At 47.1% G+C, this 22,269-nt stretch overlaps 1 protein-coding gene across 2 annotated transcripts in view; it reads left to right on the top strand.

Moving 5' to 3' along the window:
* ADAM12 (ADAM metallopeptidase domain 12) overlaps positions 1-22,269 on the top strand; it is a 377,960-nt gene that overhangs the window by 311,976 nt on the left and 43,715 nt on the right. For both annotated transcript variants that reach the window (XM_008978894.5, XM_054243454.2), the window contains 3 exons: positions 5,291-5,468; positions 10,118-10,207; positions 11,923-12,118. In XM_008978894.5, the coding sequence (XP_008977142.1) occupies positions 5,291-5,468; positions 10,118-10,207; positions 11,923-12,118 (464 nt within the window). The remainder of the gene's footprint in view (positions 1-5,290; positions 5,469-10,117; positions 10,208-11,922; positions 12,119-22,269) is intronic.

Here is a 22,269-nt window from a genome sequence, read left to right as displayed (position 1 = left end):
AGACATGTAAGTGGCCATATGAAAGAAAAGGTTCAGCATCACTAATCATCAGAGAAATGCAAATCAAAACCACAGTGAGATACAATCTCACACCAGTCAGCATCGCGATTATTAAAAAGTCAAAAAATAGCAGATGCTGGCAAGGCTGTGGAGAAAAGGGAATGCTTACACACTGTTGGTGGGAATGCAAACTAGTTCAGCCACTGTGGAAAGCAGTTTGGCAGTTTCTTGAAGAACTTGAAACAGAACTCCATTCGACTCAGCCATCCCACTGCTGCATATATATCCAAAAGAAAATAATCCATTCTATCCAAAAGACATAGGCCCTCATACCTTCATTATAGCACCACTCACAACAGCAGAGACATGGAATCCACTTAAGTGCCCTTCAACAGTAGATTGGATAAAGAAAACAGTATATACATACACCATAGAATACTACACAGCCTTCAAAAGAATGAAATTATGTCCTTTGCAGCAACATGGATGGAGCTGGAGCCCATTATCCAAAGCAAATTAATGCAAAAATGGCAAATCAAATACCATGTGTTCTCACCTGTAAGTGGGAACAAAACATTGAATACACATAGATATAAAGACGAGAACAACAGACACTGGGGCCTATTAGATGGGGGAGGACGGGAGGGAGCAAGGGCTGAAAAACCACTCACTATGGTCACTACCTGGGTGACAGGACCCCAGACCCCAGTGTCATGCAGTCAGTATACCCGTGCAACACATTTGCACATAGACCCCTTTATCCCTTTAAAAATAATTTAAAAAGTTGAAATTATTTAAAACAAATAAAAATACCTTCAATCATTACCAGGGCCCGCCCCATACAGAGGCAAACTCCCTCTATGTGGCGGCTCCATGGCATGTTCTCACCATCAGCATGACCTTGACCTACCGAGAATGATGCCAAGTCGAAAAGGGGTTGCCTCTCTGGGTGTGTGTCTGCAAGAAAAGCCTGTTTCCCACTGTTGAGTAAGTTCCTCCAGGCGGGTCCTGCCCATCTACACACACTTATGCCAGCCCTTTCCCCAGGTGCACTCACACCTTCTTCCCTTTGTGTGAGGAGCTCAAATGACCGTGTTCCCGGTGAGGTCCACCAGCCCTAAGAGTTCGGTACACATCCCCTTCCCTTGCTCTTTTATTTTTTTCTCCTTAATTCTACTCTTTCTTATTCATTCATTTTCCTTAGCTTGCCTATTACCTGTGGGTCCCACTGAACGTAAGCTCAATGAGGGCTGAGATTTTTTATGTTTTCTTCATTCCCGAATCCCCAAAGCCTGTAGCAGTGCCTGGCACCTAGTAGGTATTGAATAAACACTTGGGAAATAATGGAGTGATGTGTGATAGGTTGTTTTGGTTTTCTTCCTCTAAAGCCTGACTTCCTCTAAATGCCCAAATTAGGTTCATAAATATCCTATCAGAGTAAATAGTCACCTGCCTCCAAGAATGTGGCGAGTAACAATATCCTACAGGCAGAAAATGCTCCTCAGTCATCACCATTTGTCATCAAAAGTGAGTTCTTTTTTTTTTTTTGGAGACAGAGTTTCGCTCTCGTTACCCAGGCTGGAGTGCAATGGCGTGATCTCAGCTCACTGCAACCTCCGCCTCTTGGGTTCAGGCCATTCTCCTGCCTCAGCCTCCCGAGTAGCTGGGATTACAGGCACGCGCCACCATGCCCAGCTAATTTTTTGTATTTTTGGTAGAGACGGGTTTCACCATGTTGACCAGGATGGTCTCGATCTCTTTACCTCGTGATCCACCTGCCTCGGCCTCCCAAAGTGCTGGGATTACAGGCTTGAGCCACCACGCCCGGCCCCAAAAGTGAGTTCTTAAACAATAAATGAGGTATTTTTTTTCTTCATTACATAGAAGAAATGGTAGTGATACTGGCTGGCTCAGTCCAGGGAAATGGCAGGAATGTTTGCAGAAGGGTGGCTGGACTCCCCAGTGACCTTGCTGGGTCACCCTGAGCAAGTCAGAAAAACCCCTAGTTGATGGGAAGAGAAGCTGCTCACACCTGCTCATGGCTGGAGTTGTGACCCGTGGTCAGCAGTTGCTGGAAGCTTGAATTGTCCTGACCTGGTAGGCAGGAGGCACGTCGGTGAGATCAGGCTATGCGGAAAGGAACCCTGAGAAAGGGTCTGCTCAGTATTGGTAAATTCACCAAGACTTCATTTCACATCTGAGGACATTGCTACTTTCTTGTTAAAACAGAGGCATCCCTGAGGATTTTATGTCAGGGTGTTGTTCCTCAGAGCAAGGTTGAAAACCCGTGATTTGGGTGGGACTATTTATGCATGATTCTAAATGAGAGAGAATTTTTTTTAACACTTGGGGGTTTTCCTTCAGCAGAATGAGGAAAAACTAAGGGGAGTAGAAATGTATTATTACATACATCACTACACCATCTGACAACATGCGGTGCAGACACAAAAATACAATGATGGTCTTCGCCAGAGATGATCTGTTCTGTTCTCCTCTCCTACACACTCTGAAGTTTAAATCCTGGACTTAAACTGCTCTCATTTATCCTTTTTGGATGGCAAACCCCCAAAAACCCAATGTTTTTGTGTTTGTTACTTTGAAAGGAATGAGAGAGTCAAGGCTTGTCTGAGCTTAGTGAATGGAGCTGGTCTCAGCGCTCCAATCCCTGGGATCTGTGGACATTCTCTGCTCCCTTGGGAAGCAGGGCAATTCATACTAGTCTTGTCTAAGCTTTTCTTAGCTGCTGTGATTCTTGCTATAAACCCTTCCTGAGACTTACCATTTATCCTAGGGTCTTTCCTAATTAACCTTAATATTTTCTAGAAATCAGTCCCCTTCTAGAATGAACTGATAATGGTCTGTCACAGAACTAAGCTGTGTACCATTGAGTGAGAACGATGTTTCGTCTCCTGATCAGGTCTAGAGACATGAATGTCCTAGGAAAACTCTCAAATACAGAAGTTGCCATCTGTACCCCCATATTTATTATTTATTTTTAATTTATTTTTGCAAAGAGAAGTTTTCTTAACTCTCTGTGTATGGTACCAATTACTTCCACATAATACTCTTCTAAATTGAAAAGACATTATCATTTTTCTTGTGGATCATTGTTTGGACCTGGACAGTGTCATTTTGATACCAGGAATAACCCATCTGTCTGCCAAAGGAAGTTACAAAGATTTCGAAAGGAACCTTGCCACAGCTCCCTGAGTAAGGCCTGGTATGTTGCCTTTGCATGCATACAGCAGCACATGCGTTTATTAATTGATTTGTAGAATAGAATTATTAATATACTCCGGAGTTACTAGCCTGAGGTGATAGAAACCACTTGGAGGGAAAACTAATGCAGGAACAGAAAACCAAATGCCGCATGTTCTCATCTATAAGTGGGAGCTAAACGTTGAGTACATATGGACACAGAGAGGGGAAGAGCAGACACTGGGGAAGGAGAGGATGGAGAAACGCCCTGTGGAGAACTATGCTTATTGCTGTAGTGATTAAATAATCTGTGCACCAAACCCCATTAGCGCACAGTCTACCTACATAACACATCTGCACATGTACCCCTGAACCTACAATAAAAGTTAAATAAACCTCAAGGGCCAGGCATAGTGGCTCGTGCCTGAAATCCCAGCTCTTTGGAAGGCCAAGGCAGGCAGATCACCTGAGCTCAGGAGTTTGAGAGCAGCCTGGCCAACGCGGTGAAACCCCATCTCTACTAAAAATACAAAAATGAGCTGGGCGTGGTGGTGGGTGCCTGTAATCCCAGCTAATCTGGAGGCTGAGGGAGGAGAATCACTTGAATCTGAGAGATGGAGGTTGCAGTGAGCCACTGCACTCCAGCCTGGGTGGCAGAGTCAGATGCAGTCTCAAGAAATAATCAAGTAGCTGGTCATAAAAAAATATATGCGGCTAACGACGTGTCTCAGGTACATGGGGAGAAAAGGGGAAATCACTCGGAGAGGATGGTGCAGTGTTATCAGTTGATCCTAGAAATCATTATCTCAGAAGTTTGCCAAGCTCAGTCATTAAGTGGCAGCTGGTCTACCATCATCAGGGAACCGTAGCAGCTTGTGCTGGTTTGGCCAATTGGTTGAGATCCAGTTCTAATGTCATCCTTATAAACGTCTCCATCGGGAGAGGGTGCTTGGGTTTCCTGGACAGCAGGCCCTGCTCCCTCTCTAAGTAATAAAACTTTCTGGGTTTCTGGCATGCTTGTTCCTTAATAATCTTTGCTGCCTCAAGCCATGGGAAAATGCATTTGTAAAAAGTGAGGCACTCTGTGTATGTTGGATAACACTGGCTGCTCTGCTTTGGGAGTCAAACCCCAAATGCTCAGTGGGTTACCATATTAGAAGCGTGTTTTCCTTCTGTATGATGCTGTGAGGCTCTAGGCTGCAGGTGGCTTTCCTCCCTACAGTGAGCTGGTACCAGATGCCACGTCTGACTCTTCCATCTCCTAAAACCGTGGGCTACCCTAATCTCAGCTGGCAGATGGGGAAAGGAAGGGTGTGAAGAAGGAATACTCATTTCAATACTAGCAGCCAAAAGTGACCTACATCACTTTGGCTCACGTTCCAGTGCCAACAGTTAGTCATACAGCCCACCCAGGTGCACGGGTGCTGGGAAGCCCTTCTAGAGCGCAGAAGGGAAGCATAACTTTGCTGGAGAGTTGGCTGACCCTGCCACGCCCCTTTGTTGCCCCAGAATTGAGAGGCAAGGGCAAGACCTGCATTTCTGGACCACCTCCATTCCCTTACAGCCGTGCTGAGGGAAGACTGATTTGACCTTTATAGACCTGAATGCCAATATCAGCAGGCCATGCCCTATGGTGGAACCCTGTGTCCTTGGAACCGTGGAATCAATAAACGCCGTCAATTGTACTTTTTCCTTCTTTGCACTTTCCGATAAAGACATTGGTATGTGTTTGTATTACAAGCTACCGTCGCTAAGAATTCACTTTTCATTGCATCATTTCACCCAGAAGTATTAATAATGTCTTTAATTAATAAACAAGGTTCTGCCTGACTTGTTGATTTGAAAGCCATCAAAGGATCATTTCGTTTATGATAAAGCTCTTCTTCTCGTTGGCATTGGCACTGTATCGGAATGAATGTCAGGACGAAACTGAATGTGCCACACTTTATACTGCATATCTGAGCCTTCGTTCGTTGAGATCACCAGTGAACACCTGGGCCGATGTGCCCAGCGGGTGCCTTCTGGGCACAAGAAGGGCAGGCAGAGCCTTTCCATGCCCTGTGACTTACTGTTCTGGGCTCTCCTTTCTCAGGTATCCATTTCCCATGGTGTTCAGCAGCTGCAGCAAGAAAGACTTGGAGACCAGCCTGGAGAAGGGAATGGGGATGTGCCTCTTCAACCTGCCGGAAGTCAAGCAGTCTTTCGCGGGCCGGAAGTGTGGGAACGGATTTGTGGAAGAAGGAGAGGAGTGTGACTGTGGAGAGCCAGAGGTAAGAACCAGACTCCCCCTCCTAGACCGTAGGATACCCTAATCTCAGTTGGCAGATCGAGGACGCAAAGAAACCTTGTATCTTTGCCTAGACAAAGAAGAGAGAACGTGGAGGAAGTGTACAGGCAGATGAAAGTACTGGAACTCAGGAAGAAAGAGTCCTATGTGGCCGCCCGAACAAGCCCCATGAGCTAGGGTGGCTTTCTTGAATTTTAAGTATTGCGTGGAATAAATGATCGCTTGGTTTAAATAGATGAATGATCCTCTCTATCAAAGGATACACATTCTCAGCAAGATGAGGACAATAACAATAAAAAAGCATCCAGCTTTGAGTTTGACAGAGAAGCAAGCCCTGGAATTCTAGCTTCAAATAGCTAATAAGCATCATCATTTCTTTCTCTTTGTGAGATGAGCTGCCAGGGGGGAATCTGAAGAAGGAGCATTCCCTTTTCACCAAGAGCTTCCCGTCTAGTTGAAATTCTGCCTCACTGCCACAAACGCCTCTGTCTGCACAACTCGAGGCGTTCTGCCTCTCATGCTTGTAGCTTTCAGAAGCAATAAGTTGAAGGCAGGGAACATTTTTATCTAGCACAGGGCTTATTTAACCCTGTTTTCCAGCCAGTATCACGAAATATCCTTGTTTTAATAGGGCCCAAGATAATCAGCATAAAAATTATAAAAGCCACTTTTTAATCTCTGAGTAATCTCAAGACAGCTTGAGACCTCCTAGTAAAACAGGTGCCCCCTCGAAGTTTGGAGGAGGTTGTGTTTAGAATATATTAAAGTAAGCCGTTGCACAGCAGGCAGTCTACATGTGGGATTCCCTCCCCGAGAGTTTATGCAAGCTGGAATGGTCGACAAGTTCAAGGCAGGCTTAGCTAATTCACAGATGGACTTAATGAGGGCTTAGGAGAGCATCTCCAAGGGCTGCTCTGAAAGAGGGAAGTTAGGGTGGAGGAGAAATCATGCTGAGACTCTGGAGAACCCGGTATATTCCTGTGTTCATCAAATAAACAACTGGCAAACAGAATGTTCGTCATACCTCCATCTTCAAGTCTCTGAGATTTTGCATACCAGAAGGAATGAGCTTGGTCTGACAGTTTCTGCAAGAATGTTGGAAGTATGTAATATTGGGTGGGAATAAGTGGGGATGTGAAGTAGAAGTGGCTTCTTCTAATGTTTTTATGCCCTTGGCAAACTCAGAACTTAACCATGATACTGACATTGTCTGCCGGGGTGTTTAATTTTGCTCACAACGAGCAGGGAGTGGTTGCTGTGTAGGAGCAAGTCCTAAGTACAGTGCTACAGAAACCCTTTGTAAGATTAACAGAGGAAAACTTAAAACCATCGTGGGTTGGGGTATGCAAAGGGAAAATTCCTTGTAGGCCTTGTTAATTACTTCAAGGAAAAAATGAATTAGTTTAAATTACTCATATTTCTCAGGAGAGGCCCTATTGGCTTAAAATGGTTTGTCTTTGATTTGAACTTCTTATAATTGTTTGTTAATCTAAGTAAATTTGACAGCTCTTCAAGAAGCCGTGAACTCTGGGGTTTGGAATGATTTTGTTAGCAGTCATTTGCTCCACATGCCACCAGCAGCAGCCACATCACAGCCACAGTCACGAGCACCATGGCAAACATTACCATCTCCATGATCGCCACCCCCACCTCCTCCCCCCAGCATCATCACCCTTATCACTACCACCCTCACCGTCACCCTACTGTTGTCACCACTGCCATCTCCACAGCTACTGCTACCACCACGGCCACACCGGTATCCCCATCATTACCAGCGTCACTGCTACCAAGCCCACCCCCATCATTATCCACCCCACCACCATCACGTCAGCAAATGCTCGAGTGCCTAAAATGTGCCCGCCACTCATGTCCTGATCCTCTCTCTTCTCTCCATGAAGGAGTCATGCTGCTTGGCAGGGTGCTGTCTCTCTAGGTGGCATGTTGCGTTATAGGGTAGCTTTGATTATTACAAATTCCTTCCTTGAACAGAGCCAAATTCTGCTCACACGCTGTTCCCAACTTTGTATTTCTGTGATTAGGGTCCTTATTTTATAGCATAACTTCTTGATATTTGAAGAGAACTCTCATCCTCCTCATCTAAAGTTCTTTCAAAGTCACAGGTGAGCCTTTTGCCTCACTTTTTAGGTTTGCTTTTTTTTTTATTTTTTGCTTTTCAAAAAATAATAGTTTCAAATAGTTGTTATTTGAAAATAATAGTTTCAAGGTTCAAACTCAAATTGCATTTGGAATCCATTTACAGTTTCCAAACTGCCTTGCCTAAGAATTTTAGGCAAAAAGACTTGTTAACCTAGGTTCTTTATCTCCCTCCCCAGGGCTCAGGCCCTGGAATTATTCTGCATGCCCTTGCATCAGGTCTATCTGGGCATTCCCTGGTCCACAGAGGGACCCAGTCTGTTACCACATCAGGGAAGGAGTGAACAGGATCCAAAAAACTTCTGCGACACCCAACAGAACCCAGCTTCTCCCTTGCTCCCAGAAACAACCTCTGTTATTTTCAAGAAGATGCCTTCCAGTCTCCTCCCAGTTCATTGTGATTAAGAATCTGTGTCTGCTACCTACAGCCTGAGAATGACAATTAGGTCTTTGCAGAGAATTCTCTAATGGTTTCATTTTTCTTTCTTCTTTGGAGACTTGGTATTCATTGGCTCTGTTGGACTTCTCTATTCAGGACTAAAATAAGAAATGTAGCAGCAGATGAAGAATGTGTCTCTTCTGAGAAATATGGTACTGCAGAAGAAATAGATCCTGGTGGTTTAAAGGCAGGTTGATTGCTGAAGCCTTCTCGGACAGGGCACTGGCTTCATATCAACATAAGGAAATCCTGACACTTCACTGATTCTTTGAGCTGACAGGATTGGGGAAGCCACCTTATCTCCTTGTTTAAAGTCAGTAGGGTGCCAGAAGCCCACGGATATCTTTAAACTTAGTTATTGTTCTCACATTATCATCCCCTTTGAAGTCAAAGCCATTTGGCTTGGCTGCATTTCCATTTGAGCTGCTTCTTATATTACTGGGTGATTTGAGAGAGGGGGGAAGATATTTCTTAAGGAATTTTAGGACCCAGATTTAGGATGGCTGATTTAACATGGAATTTCAAGAAAACCCGTAATTTGGTAAATGTGTCATTCATAGAGCCATTTAGACTATAAGGAACAGGATAGCGTTGGTGTGTATTTGACGGCACTGATTTTAAAATGCAATTAATGGACTCCACTAAAAAAACAAAAGTTCCTAAACTCTTTTAGAATTGTAAGTCCACAGGTTGGAAACCCTTAGTGTCATAAAAGTTACAGCTATGACTTCGGTTGACAGTTTTATCTTATTGTATATATTACCCACTTTGGATGTTTATACAATCCTCAAGCAGATTTAACATTTCATAACTTTGGACGTATGTATAATAGAAGCAAATGGAACACCAAACAGGAGCATAATTCACAGAGTTTTACACAGGATATAGTTTCAGCGTCTAGGTTCGCCATCAATCTTGTGGATTATTGACAACATTTTATTAATTACATTTATAAAACTCATGATAAATCCATTCAAGAAAGATGGTTTTCAGGAGTAAAGTATTATATTATTCAACTTGTATATGATATGCTTCACCCCAGCCAATAGTATATAAATTTTTCAGATCATATCATATACTGGATAAAATAAAAGAACATTGATAGATTACCCAGTATTAAAGATCTATGAACTGTTCCATCTTATGATAATTACATTTCTTCTAAAATGTGTAAACTCTACGTTACTCGAATGTCCTAAAGTACAAGGACTTCACTCGATAAATGTGTGCAGGCCTTCTGCTCAGAACTAAGCAAAAAATGTCAATCTCTTGTTTGTTTTTGCTAGGAAAAAAATGGAAAAATGGGTACTTGTTAAGCACAGCATTATAAAGGAGTTAATTCTTTTCTCACTTTCGTTTCAGAGAGGACGATGCCTCTAATGCTTGATCTATCCATTTAAATCCCTTGCAAATCAAGGGGCCCAGCCCATCCACCTCCTTCCTTGGTTGTTGCAATGTCCATTTCTGATTTTCCGAGTGATGGAATTGTCAGACGTGACAACTTACCTGGGCTGCACCAGGGTGTCATCCACGACCCTGGTGGGGTCGCAGGGAACTGTGGTTGAAACCTTTGGTTTGACTTCATTTCCTGCCAGCACTCTCTAGATCAAAAGGTTCATTTCTGAAGAGTACAGATTGTATGCATCTATGTATATTTTTGATTAAGTAATTTCCAAGTCCTTCAGGGATCCTGAGGCAGTCCATTGCAATGAGGTCCACCTGGAGACCCCTCTACAGAGCCCCAGTGTACTGCTGACCAGAGTGACGTCCCCAACTGGCCAGCCCCTGTCACAACTCCTTTACCCTTCATGAGGGCAGCTGCACGCTTTTTCCAGGGACTTGTAGACTAGTTGGTTGATAAACAGCAGAAGCTTTGGTTTCCTTTTAGAGGGAAATAATCAGGAGGCGGGTGCGCAGTTCTGGAGCTGGGCCCTCTTGGTCTTTCTTCCCTTTTGCAGCCATTTGAGGTGTAATGTTTGCATTCAGCCAGTGGTGACCCCCATAAGACCCTGTCAAACAAACCCCATTCCCCTCTCCAGGAATGTATGAATCGCTGCTGCAATGCCACCACCTGTACCCTGAAGCCGGACTCTGTGTGCGCACATGGGCTTTGTTGTGAAGACTGCCAGGTAAGTCATCGGAGCTGCAGCTTGACCCCCAGGTCGCCAACAGGTTCAGGTGGTTCAGATCTGATGCAGGGTGAGCAGTGTGGCTGGAAGGTTCCCAGCATTCACCGCAGCACTCACCATCCCTCCTTCTCAGGCCAGTTGGTGCTTCCCATCTCTCACTGTCTTCCAATCTTCAGGCGAAATGCACGCTTTGCCAGTCACCTGTGTTTACTTAGGGGCTGAAAACTCATGAGACCGAAAAGCCCTAGTTCAACTTTCAATGTTCCCTGTGTGCTGTCAGAGGCAAGTGTGTGTGGTCCTACTATGCTGACAAGAAGAGCAAGGCAAGAACAAGTCCCCACCTGCCGTCCCTCAGGCTTCCCCAGGTCATCTTCTTGATCCCGTGAAGGTCTGCCTGCTGGGTTGTCCCAGACGCTTTGTATAAACAACTCAATCTTAGTATCCTCCCAAAAGAAGGTGCCGCTGACCCAGCCCAGCCAAGAATGGCAGTTTTATACTCTCGCCATCGCTACTGGCCAGGACTGCGTTTCTTTTGGCGGTTCCATTGTCTCCTTATTCAGAGCTGATATCTGACAGAATAGAAGCCTGAACTTTTGATTCAACATTTCCAAGGGTAGAGTTTTATTTCTTTTTAATTGAGCAGTTGATCCTGACATTCTGCTTTCAGGAAACTCCCTCTTAGCTGCCACATGTGAGCGCGGTGATTTAGAAGTGCACTACAACATTGAATGTTTGGCTTTAAAATATCCTTCATCCCCTTCCTGATGCCGATTAACTTATGGGAAATGTTATTAGCAGCTGGTTCTCCCTGGCCCCCAACAACTGGTGGAGGAAGGTGCCTGGAAAGGAGTTGGGGAAGGGTGGAAGCAAGTCTGAGCCTGTGCCCAGGGCATGCCCAAGTAAGGGGAGGGAGGACCACGGGGCAATCCCTGGGCGTCACCCACCTTTAGGTTATGACTTTTCAACAATTCCCTTCCACTTCCAGATCTTCTAGAAGTTGGCAGGGGTCTTATCTCTTTGCCTTTGAGGAACATGCAGGGAACCAAGCCCAAGACTTGCGGGGGTCCCTAGCTGTGTAGCCTCAGGCCACTCTGAGCCTTAATTTCTTCAATCACAAAAAGCCGAGCCATTGGTCAGAGAGAGAGCTTCTAGCACCCTTTACCGCTCCCTTTTTCTTCTCCTGTTCTCCCCATAAAGCAGTAGAGAGAGTTCCAGTTCTATGATCTGATAACAAAGTGAATTTGCTATTGTGATTGTGCCCTTAAAGTTATTTTTATTAGCTTGCCCACAAACGCTAACACTATAAATACAAATGTCCCCTTGAGACGTGTGATGGTGTTGACACCCAGAGACCTTTTTCCTAAGAATCAACCAGAGCAGCAGCCAACACTTCCCTCCCTCTTCTTCCCCTGAGGTGCCAAGTGCCGGCAGCCTGCGTGCATGCGTGTTCCTCACAGAACCTAATGTTGTGAGAATTGAAGAGAGGCTGCTCTTGGTTGTCCACCCACTTTCTAGTGGAACTGTGAACCCCAGAGCCCAGAGCAAGAATCTGATTTAATGAGCTTTCTCTACATTAGCAAGGACTTCCTTTGAACTCCCCACCCCTTTATGTGGGACTTTAAGGTGGCCTTGTCCACTCCACCCCAGGAGTGCTGCTGAGAGCTGCCTGTTTCTTTCCCTGGGTACATGTGCCATAACCAGCCCTCTCCTTCCAGCTGAAGCCTGCAGGAACAGCGTGCAGGGACTCCAGCAACTCCTGTGACCTCCCAGAGTTCTGCACGGGGGCCAGCCCTCACTGCCCAGCCAATGTGTACCTGCATGACGGGCACTCATGTCAGGGTGTGGACGGCTACTGCTACAATGGCATCTGCCAGACTCACGAGCAGCAGTGTGTCACCCTCTGGGGACCAGGTATGTGGCCGCCTCGAGCTTGGCATCAGGAGAGGCACTGGCAGACCTGGGCTGAGGGCCTGGAGGTGTGTGCTTTGTTTTGGTGAGCCCCCACTCCTGGTGGGCGCTGTCCACACAGCATCCTCTGTGTTCAGTCGGGAGTGATTGACTCCCAGGGAGGGGCTGGGGCACACTGGGTATGGGGTGTGCAGAAATGGACACAGACTGGAGCCTGGCCTTAAGGAGCTCAGTGCAGTCCAACAGGAGATGCAGGAGCACCTACTGTGTGCCCCATGGGATGACGGGTAAATCGCCGTGACTCCTACCCTCAGATAGCATAGCACGTAGTGGGACAGACAGAACTTCCACACCACCACTGAGATTTTAGTAATGCCCCTTTGTACTCAAAAAAGGACCCCAACCAAGTGAGGGACCCAGGGCTCCATGGGGAAGGCCCTGATCAGACTTGAAGCGTGAGCACATCTGTGATCAGAAGGCCTGGGAGCAATGAGTGGCTCTCAAGTGGGAAAGTGGGTGATTGAGTCAAACAAGAGGCCACCAGTTCACCAGCTCACCAGTTCAGGCTGGACACTTGGTGCAGATTGCCTCTTCTGACCCTCCAACAAGCCCCTGAGTTGGGGACTGTGAAGTTTTACAGAAGATGATGCTCAAACTGTAAGACCAAATGTCAGTTTCCCCACGTCTCCAGGCTGGGATTTGAACCCGAGTCACTGTGACCCCATGCCCATGTGTTCCTCCCACAATGCACAGTCACTCCGAAGAGGGAGGTCTTGGTCTAAAGCTCCACGGTGAAGCAGAATCTCAGATGCAAAAGGCAGAAGAATCCATCCCCCGCATGTCACTCTTCCATGCCCCACCTTCTGGGGTCAGAGATCCAAGGCCTCATTGGGCAGCCCTGGACTCCAAGGCCCCGTCACTCCAGAACCATTTGAAATTCAGTGCCTGTGTCCAGCTCCCACGAGTCCAGCCACGAATCCACAAGTGCAGGCCCCACCCTGTCCTGCAGTTCTCTTTCCCTTATTGTAATGCGGTGGTGTCCTTTGTCACTCCCTCCTCCCACTGGCTGCAGGAATGACCGCAGCCCTGGCCAGAGACCCCAGCTCTGGCAAGGCCACTGTGGTTGGCCAGGCCCAGGCTGAAAGCCAAGCAGACTCAGGCAGGATCTCTAAGAGGAGAGAAACCTGATAGGACCTTTGTCAGACTTTGGTTGTGAGGCTTTGGTTTTAGGAGTGATGAGGGAAGTGAACAGGGACGGAAGATGATGACTAGCTCGGGTTTTCAACAGGATGTGAAAGCCAAGACCGGGCATGGAATACAAGGTGGATGTTTCTCGGAGCTGGGTCCTGCTGGGAGGCCCATGACCCCTGCCAGCCAGCGATGCCCTCTGTACTTGGAGCCTTCTGGGGGAGAAGAAAGGGCAGCCTGGTGGCAAGCAAAAGTGCAGGCCTCTTCAGCTCAGCCTCTGAGGAGTTGTTCCGATGCTCTTCAGTACTCAGGGATGTGCTTGGGCAGGTGGGAGGGGGAGGCCTCAGGTCCTGAGCCCTTCCTGCTTCATCCTTAGGCCCTGAGCAGCCCTCAGTCCTGGCATCGTCACCTGCTTGGCCTTGGGGCCCTCTAGGCAAAGCAAGGGGCAGGGGGAGTGCAGGGGAACACCCTGTTGCAGTGACAATGACTGAGCCTGTACTCGCTATGCACATTGAATGGTGCTTGGGCTTGACATGGTTTAGTGACTTTAAGTACCTTTTAGCCAAGTGAGGTCACGTTGGGACTGTGGCTACTGCACAGGCCAGATTGTCATGGCTTTGGGCATCCCTAGAAGCCCTCCCCTTCCCAGCCTTTCTCCAGAATCAGCAGTCTCCTTTTCTTGGGTTACAAGGGCCGTGATGAAGCTCCTTTCCAAAAAGCATTTTGTGGCCAGAGCACACACAGCACTTGGAGCTTTGGGAGTGAAATGTGTTCCCTGATGCCCTGCTGCATTCGAACATCTGGCCCCACTTCCAGAGTGAGGTCAGATGGAACACAACAGCACTCTCTGAGCCACCTCCGCTGTGTGACTCAGCTGGCTGTATGCCTCTGATTCATGGTGACCAAGGCTGGTATTCATTATCTCATCAAACTAGTCCTTCTGCAGCTGCCTAACCAGAGAGAGAACCAGACAGGCAGACAGACAATCTGACCCACAGACTGAGCTTTTCAAAAGCAAGAACAATGAGAAGTCACCTGCGTGGACTCTCATCATCCCCATGATGGAGGCGGAGGCTGGAGGTCTGAGTGCCCAGGTAGCCACATCCTCTTCCTTAGGAGGGGGCTTCCCTGGGAGCTCCCGGCTTAACTCTGCTCTTTCCCACCCACTCTCCCTGGTAACCAGGAGGCCTTTACTGGGGGCGGTGGTGGCTGGTGTTGTGTATGGCCGCGGCACACAGCATGGCACATCCATGGCATCAGGACTGTCGGTAAAAATGTGTTTGGTGAAGAGACTTCATCTTTAAGGAGACAGCTCAGGGTTCCTGGAAGCCACAGCACAGAGACCAGGCTTGGGGAGCCACGTTGGGCTTGTGACATTCTGGGTTTTGGTGTGTCCTGCCTGCCTTTGCTCAGTTCTTCAGATATTATACAGACTTCCTCCGGAGAACAGACAGTAGGGAAAACCACAACCCACTGTGGCCCGGGAGCTCTTAGAATGGGCCATCGACCGCCTCCTTCAGGAGTGCAGTGTGCTTCTTCCTTCCCAGGTCAGTGTTTCTGCCTGGGTTCCAGTTTACAGGCAATGTGTGAGTTTCCCATGGCTGCTGTAACAAGTGAGCACAAATTAGTAATGGCTTACAAATTCTTCATCTTACAGTTCTGGAGGTCAGAAATCCTGAAATCAAGATACTGGCAAGGCAACATTGCTTTGGTGGGTCCTAGGGAGAATCTGTTTCCTTCGCTTTCCCAACTTTTAGAGGCCACTTGCATTCCTTGGCTCATGGCCCCTTCCTCCATCTTCAAGGCCAACAGCACCGTGTCTGCAAATCTCTGTCCCTTTCTGACTTCTGCTTCTGCGGTCACACCCCTTTCTCTGACGCTGACTCTCCCGCCTTCCTCTTATAAGGACCCTTGTGATTCCAACAGATTCACCCAGATTTCCCAGGGTGATCTCCTCATCTCAAGATCCTAAGCAGAATCACATCTTCAAAGTTCCTTTTGCCATATCAGATAACATGTGCATAGGTTTTAGATAAGGATGTGGGCCTTTGGGGGAGCCACAGGCATTGGACTTGCTAGCAAGGGACCTTCTGCAAATTGCTCAACCTTGTGCCTCATCTGTAAAATGAGGTAATGATCTACCTACCCCATGGGTCTGTTATCCTCTAACATAGCCTGTAATCTACTCCATGTAATATATGTGATTCTGTGCTACGTGCAGAGCTCCCAGTAAATCTAAACTCTATAAATAAGATACAACTGTGCTCCCAAGAAGCTCAGGCTAGTGAGCAAGATATTCAAACCCTTGGGGTCTGTAAAATGGGCTGTAAGAGGGTCATGGGCCAGTTATGTTGGGCTGGAGGAAAGCAGCTAGCTAGGAGGCTTTGAAGACAAGGTTGCCCTGGAATAGTGATTTGCCAGGGGCAGAAGAGGGGGGATATTTCCAGTATACAGAATAGCACAGATCAGGGCACACAGGGACAGCGGGGCCAACCAGGGCAAGTTCAGGCAGTTCTATGTGTGCAGAGCTTGGGCTGCGACCCGGAGAGCAGAGATCCTCATCTGCCACACCATTCTCTCATTCATCAAATATTTGTTGACATCCTGCTGTGTGTAAGATGCTGGCTCAAGAGCCCCGACTCTGCCAGAGTGACACACTTCCCACAGTCCCCGTGCACTCCTGCCTGGATCTGGAGTGGAGTGCGGATGTGAATCCATCACAGTATTCCCCCCGGGAGGCATGGATCCCGGACAAATGCAGTCCTGGGAGCAGCAGAGGTGACTTCCTCAGCCAGGCCCCTGACCAGCCAGATATGCCAGGTTGAGAGCATTTCAATGCTTTGTTATAGTGGTTGGTTTGAATTAGCCTTTCATGATTCAGAAAGGAAAACTTATTGTCAAGTTTGCATTTGCAGTATTTCCCCACCCAGGAGTAAATGATTCAGGATCTGGATCACGTATGCTCTGGGGTCGTTGTAGGCCTCCCAGGAAGCACAGGAACTCAGAGCTCTAGGACTCTCTGAGTCCTTGCCTCACAGGCCCTTGACATTTGCACCCCAGTGACCTGGACAGCTTGCTGAGTCGTCCAGAATTCTCCAGTTACATTCAGGATGTCCGTTACTCACCCTCCAGATCTGGAGACCTAAACACTTACTGGATGAAGCCCTTCCCTCCAACTAACTATTCCTTTTGAAATGGGCTTTTCTCAATCTGGCATTATATTTCAATAAAATAATACTGCTTCCCAATCTTTCTACAAATAAAACAATAGCAAATTCAAAACATATGCCTGCAACTTCTAGCTGGCAGAGTAATGTACTTTCAGAATGCCTTTTGGGGTTTTTGTTCATTTATTTGTTGTTCTCTAATTGTTTTTGTTATTGATCATGTACATTCTTGTTGGCTAAGGGTATCATTTTTTTCCTTACTGATTTTTGTCCCACAAACCTTGTATCTCAAGACTTCCCGTGTTGATTTCAACACACAACTGCTGTTCACAGTTCAAACTGTGTGGCTGGCATTGAGCTGTCTGTCTGGTTTAGTCTTAATATCTACAAAGATCGTCTGACAATGCGACATCTTTACTCCGTTTGAAGTACAGCTAGGGATTTTTATTTGGGTAGCAAATTTACTTTTACCGATGTTGCTCGTCAGAACCACTAGCATGGTTACTTAAAACATTCCTTAGCAATTAATCTCACAGATAACAACACATCTATGGTCACAATTGGCATCAGAGAGTTCCCAAAATGTGTTAGTTTTTTTTATTTTATCACTCACTAGAATCCAGTGTCATTTGATTTCTGCAGTGTGAGCTGGCCAGACCATCCTTATGGGCTGGTGGATACTCGGTGTTTATCTGCAAAACTTCTTTTACGTGAGCTTGGTTTATCGTGACCCACTTGGGGTGGTGCATTGATGAATCATCTACCATTCCTGTGGCCACAGGTGGGAAGAAAAGAGATTTTGGCTGGAAGTTGTGTTGTTTGGAAGGCAGGAAAGTCTCCCTTCTGTCTCATCAAGTGAGAAAGTTTGTTCGTTTGGAATTCATTTGTTGATGAATGTGAAGGTCCAGTGACGACAGATGGGAGGACAACACAGTATCCAGCTGTTTGTAAAAATGCCTTTGTCTGTGGACATCAGTGGCAGGGCTCAGGGAAGTCAGTGGCAGAGGGAAGGAGGAGCTGATTTCACTGAACTGGAGAAGTACATTTACATAATGGAGTCATTTTAAGTAAGATTAGATTGAGTAAATTGTGGGCTTAATTCAAGATGCCATCATTTCTCTTTCAAAAAAAAAAAAAAAAAAAAACATAATGACATTGGGAACTCCCAAACTACAATTACAAATATAAGTTATAGCACTCGGAAGATAAAACTGGTAATTAAAATCCATCACTTCCTGCACAATTATAAAATATAGTTTTATAATTCCCTCTGAAAGGCTAACTTTTATCTTTTGATAATGGCAAGACATCTAAGTGCTCCATTATTGAGGACACAAAGGCTCTAAATTGATGTAACATGGTAGTGATAAGAAAACCGCTGTCATTCTCTCTAAGAGATGTGAAATCTCTTGTCTTCATGAAGACAGACATTTTTCATGCAATAATTTTGAATCAAATCTGCCTTTATAACATCTTACAAATGGATAGAAGTCATTTGCAGTTTTTAAATTATTGAGCATTCTGTCTCTAAGATAAATGCCAGATGGCAGCTAACGCACGAAACCCACAGGAAGCACTTTCCTAGCCCCTTCTCCACTATCCCGACCCGGATCAGCAGGTTCTGGACGGGCAGGACGCACAGAGAGTTGTCTGTGGGCTCCGTGCCTTTGAGCCTCTTTCCTTTAATGATATTTTCTTTTAGTGCTGGAGCTGCATCTGCCCCCAAGGTCAGCACTCAGCCCCCTTCGGTTTCCCTGCTTGTAAGTTTCTTCCTGAACTTTGAGGGAATAACAATTTACCTTCCTAGGAAGTAAAACGTCTGTCTTTTTATGACCTTACATAAGATCCCACAGTAATATTTCATTTGATGTCAATGAATAAGTGGAAATCCAGAGTCGTAGAAAAGATAAAGCATCAGACAGTGTTCATTTACCCAGGCTGCTGTGTTCACAGAGCCACAGTTGACTTCCTCTGGGAAGGGCACTGGAGGCATGATGTGCTTTCCCCAAATGGGATTTCACTCACATGTTCTTGGAACACATCTGCTGTGCTCTGGCCCAAAGTACCATCCCTGCCCACAGGCAGGAGCCCTGGGGCCTCCCAGGAGGTAAATACAAGGAGAGGACAACCTTGAGAGGAGGGAAAGGAGCAGAAGAGAGCCCTGACGGACACAGGAGACCTGGAGCCTCATCCAGCCAGCTCAGGCATTGAGCTCCAAGGAAGACACTGACTTCCCTGGCTTTGCTCATATGCCCAGCATTGACCCAATCATACCACGTGTAGGATGGATCTCTCTGATTCAATCGTATGTGCATACCTCTGCCATTAGATAGGAAAGTTAGCTCCAATTAACCATATAAAATGGATTCCCCATAATGTTCTTGTTCCTAGAAGAATAGATATGGGAGAGGTGTTCCACAAAACAGTAAACAACCCCACGTCTCCTGTCCCAGTCTGTTTTCACAAAGTGCTGGTGTTGCTCCAAGCTCCCAGAGCAACCTCCTGCCACACAGGTTTCCTGTGAAGAGAGATTCCACCCTGGAGGGGTGTGGCCAGAGTGTGGTTTTGGAAGGAGTTGTGCTGAGTCATTCTGGTGACCACTAGCTGGTAGCTCCCTGGCCCCAGGAAGTGGCCCAGAGCCCGGCTTGGCACCATCCTACAATCTAACATTGGAGTTCGGGGCAGCAGGTGTGTGTTGCAAATAGGACCAGGTTTTGGCCGCTGTGTCCTCAGAAGTTTCGTTCCTTTTAAACCTCTTGGCCTTTAAACATCTGTGTTCTTCATGGGAGATTTTGATTATAGCCTGGAGACTCCAGGGTAAGGCACCCTAGCCCGCTGGATGGGAGTAAGCATTGCAAACAGGGCTCTGGTCCATCTTCTTCCCACCTTCCTGCACCCCTCACCCCCACTACCAAGTTAAAGCAGCAGCAGTTCAGAGGGCTAATGAAAGGATGCAAAAGATTGCATCTCATCTTCCAGAGAAGAGAATGAACAAAGCAGATGACAGGTTGCAGTATGGATCCAGGCCTCCGATTCCACAGAGAGACACATCTGTCCTGTCCCCACCTTTATGTGGCTGATGAAATCACGGCCTGCCTCTCCTGCAAATGTCAGTTTTCTTTGCCACGCGGCAGTGAGACGCATCATTGCTATGCCCGAGGGACATATATCAATGGTAAAGTGTGACATGGCATCTTCCACTCCCTCATGTTTTGGGTGAAAGCTCAAATGAATAAAACTCTTAGAAGGTGACTGTTATTGCCTTCCTGGAGGGAGACAGAAAGTTAACCTTTGAAACCCTGTGTCGTTCAAGCCCTTGGACAAATTAACAGCAGAGTGGAGTCATTTTTACTGACCAAACTTCACCAAGATTTATTTCTTGAGTTGACTTCTCCTTCAGAAGTATCCAAGTCATTCCACTCCGAATTTTTCATTTCTTTTTCTGAATCAGTACAGATGCAAGAAAGAGCATATAAATATCTGCCGCCTGCCTCCATTGTCCTGGTTTTAAAGGGAAATCTCACTGAGCATGCTCAGATGCAGGAGGGTGGTGTGTGACCCATGTCAGTTCAGCACCTGAGACATGAGCATGAGGCGGCTGGCATCCTCGCCTGTCCCGTGATGTTTTGGAAAATGATTTGGTGGAGATGGAGTTGACTGCAGGAGCAGGTGGACTACGGGAGAATATGTTGGTGGCTCTGAAGAGGAAAGTGGCAGGGACAGGAGTCGGTAGGCAAGTAGGGGCTTTCCAAGAGGAAGGCAGCACAGGATCACGGCTGGATAGAAAGATCGTGGGTTTTGGCTCTAAACCCATGAGTCAAGCCCAACTTTGCCATTTACATTGTGATTGTCGGCAAGTTTCTAAAATGCTGAGGATCTGAAATGGGAAAAATGTACACCTTACGGGGCGATTATAAGGATCATAGATGCTGTGTGCTGTATCCAGCACCATACTTTATTTACAGACGGCCTGCTGAGGATCTAAAATGTGTCGTTCATTTAAAGTGTGTGTTGTGTTTGTTAAGGTCAAGGAGAGGAATGATAGGAAAGTGATCTTTCTTCCCGGGGTTGAGTGGCATAAAGAGAAGTCAGACTCAAGGGTCTTTGCTCGAGGTTGCCTGCTGCCTCTTTCAGCATGGCACTGGGTGCTGACTCAGGGGAGGTCTGGAGGCCCAGCCCAGGACAAGCCAGGAGGGCTTGTCATCCGTGTTGGCAAAAATTCACATATTCAGATTGACCATAAACCTGTCTGAGGGGTTGTCTTTGGAAGAATGGCAGTGCTGCTGAAACGCCAGGTGGCCTTCTGCCTGGGAGCGCACAGGGCTTTCGCACTATTGGTAAACAAGTCATTGCATCTTACCCACACCTGGTGTTCTGAGCTGTGCCACTCCGCTGGCATTTGGGGCATTAAAATCATAAGCACGGCTGGGTATTGTCGCTCACACTTGTAATCCCAGCACTTTGGGAGGCCAAGGCAGGCAAATCATGATGTCAGGAGTTCGACACCAGCCTGGTGAAACCCTGTCCCTACTAAAAAGACAAAAATTAGCCAGGTGTGGTGGCACCCACCTACAATCCCAGCTTCTTAGGAGGCTGAGGCAGGAGAATCACTTGAACCCGGGAGGTGGAGGTTGCAGCGAGCCGAGGTTGCACCACTGCACCAGCCTGGGTGACAGAGCAAGACTCCATCTCAAAAAAAAAAAAATCATAAGCACACCTTGTATTAGTCTGTTCTCGCACTGCTATAAATAAATACCTGTACTGGGTAATGTATAAAGGAAAGAGGGTTCATTGGCTCTTGGTTCTGCAGGCTTTACAGGAAGCAGAGTGGCTTCTGGGGAAACCTCAGAAAGCTTACAGTTGTGTCGGAAGGTGAAGGGTAAGCAGGCAGATCGCAGGGCCAGAGAGGGATCAAGAGAGAGAAGGAAGAGGGAGGCGCCACACACTTTTAAATGACCAAATCTCAGTAACTCACTCACTACGCCAAGAACAGCACCAAGCAGATGGTGCTAAACCTTTCAGGAGAAACTGCCCCATGAACCAGTCGCCTCCTACTGGGCCCAACCTTCAAGTTGGGAATGTCAATTCTACGTAAGACTTGGTGGGGACACAGATCAGATCCCAACCACATCACACTCTGACCCAGAAGGCTCAGTGTGTTTTGGCTTCGGATTCCCCAGTAGCGATCCAGTGTTTGTTTCCACTTCCAAAAAGCTTTTCTACTTGATTACATACTGTTTCCACTCCTTTGCTTGACGTCTATCATGATGTGGGCCTTTTATCTGGTATTCATACATCAGGCTTCCCCTTTGCCTCGCCGGTACATCTGCAGTGTCTTCAGTCCCTGTTGAGGTTGGTCTCTTTCTTCCCCTTCCTCTCTCCCCTTCCCTCTCTCCCCTTTCCTCTCTCCCCCTTCCCTCTCTCCCCCTTCCCTCTCTCCCCCTTCCCTCTCTCCCCCTTCCCTCTCTCCCCCTTCCTCTCTCCCCCTTTCCTCTCTCCCCCTTCCTCTCTCCCCCTTCCTCTCTCCCCCTTTCCTCTCTCCCCCTTCCCTCTCCCCCCCTCCTCTCTCCCCATTTCCTCTCTCCCCCTTCCCTCTCCCCACCTTCCTCTCTCCCCATTTCCTCTCTCCCCCTTCTTCTCTCCCCCTTCCTCTCTCCCCCTTTCCTCTCTCCCCCTTCCCTCTCCCCCCCTTCCTCTCTCCCCCTTTCCTCTCTCCCCCTTTCCTCTCTCCCTTCTTCTCTCCCCTTTCCTCTCTCCCCCTTTCCTCACCCCCTTTCCTCTCTCCCCCTTTCCTCTCTC

The sequence above is a fragment of the Callithrix jacchus genome, chromosome 12, assembly GCF_049354715.1.
Source record: "Callithrix jacchus isolate 240 chromosome 12, calJac240_pri, whole genome shotgun sequence".
Lineage (NCBI taxonomy): Eukaryota > Metazoa > Chordata > Mammalia > Primates > Cebidae > Callithrix > Callithrix jacchus.
This window is presented reverse-complemented; position numbering and strand designations above follow the sequence as displayed.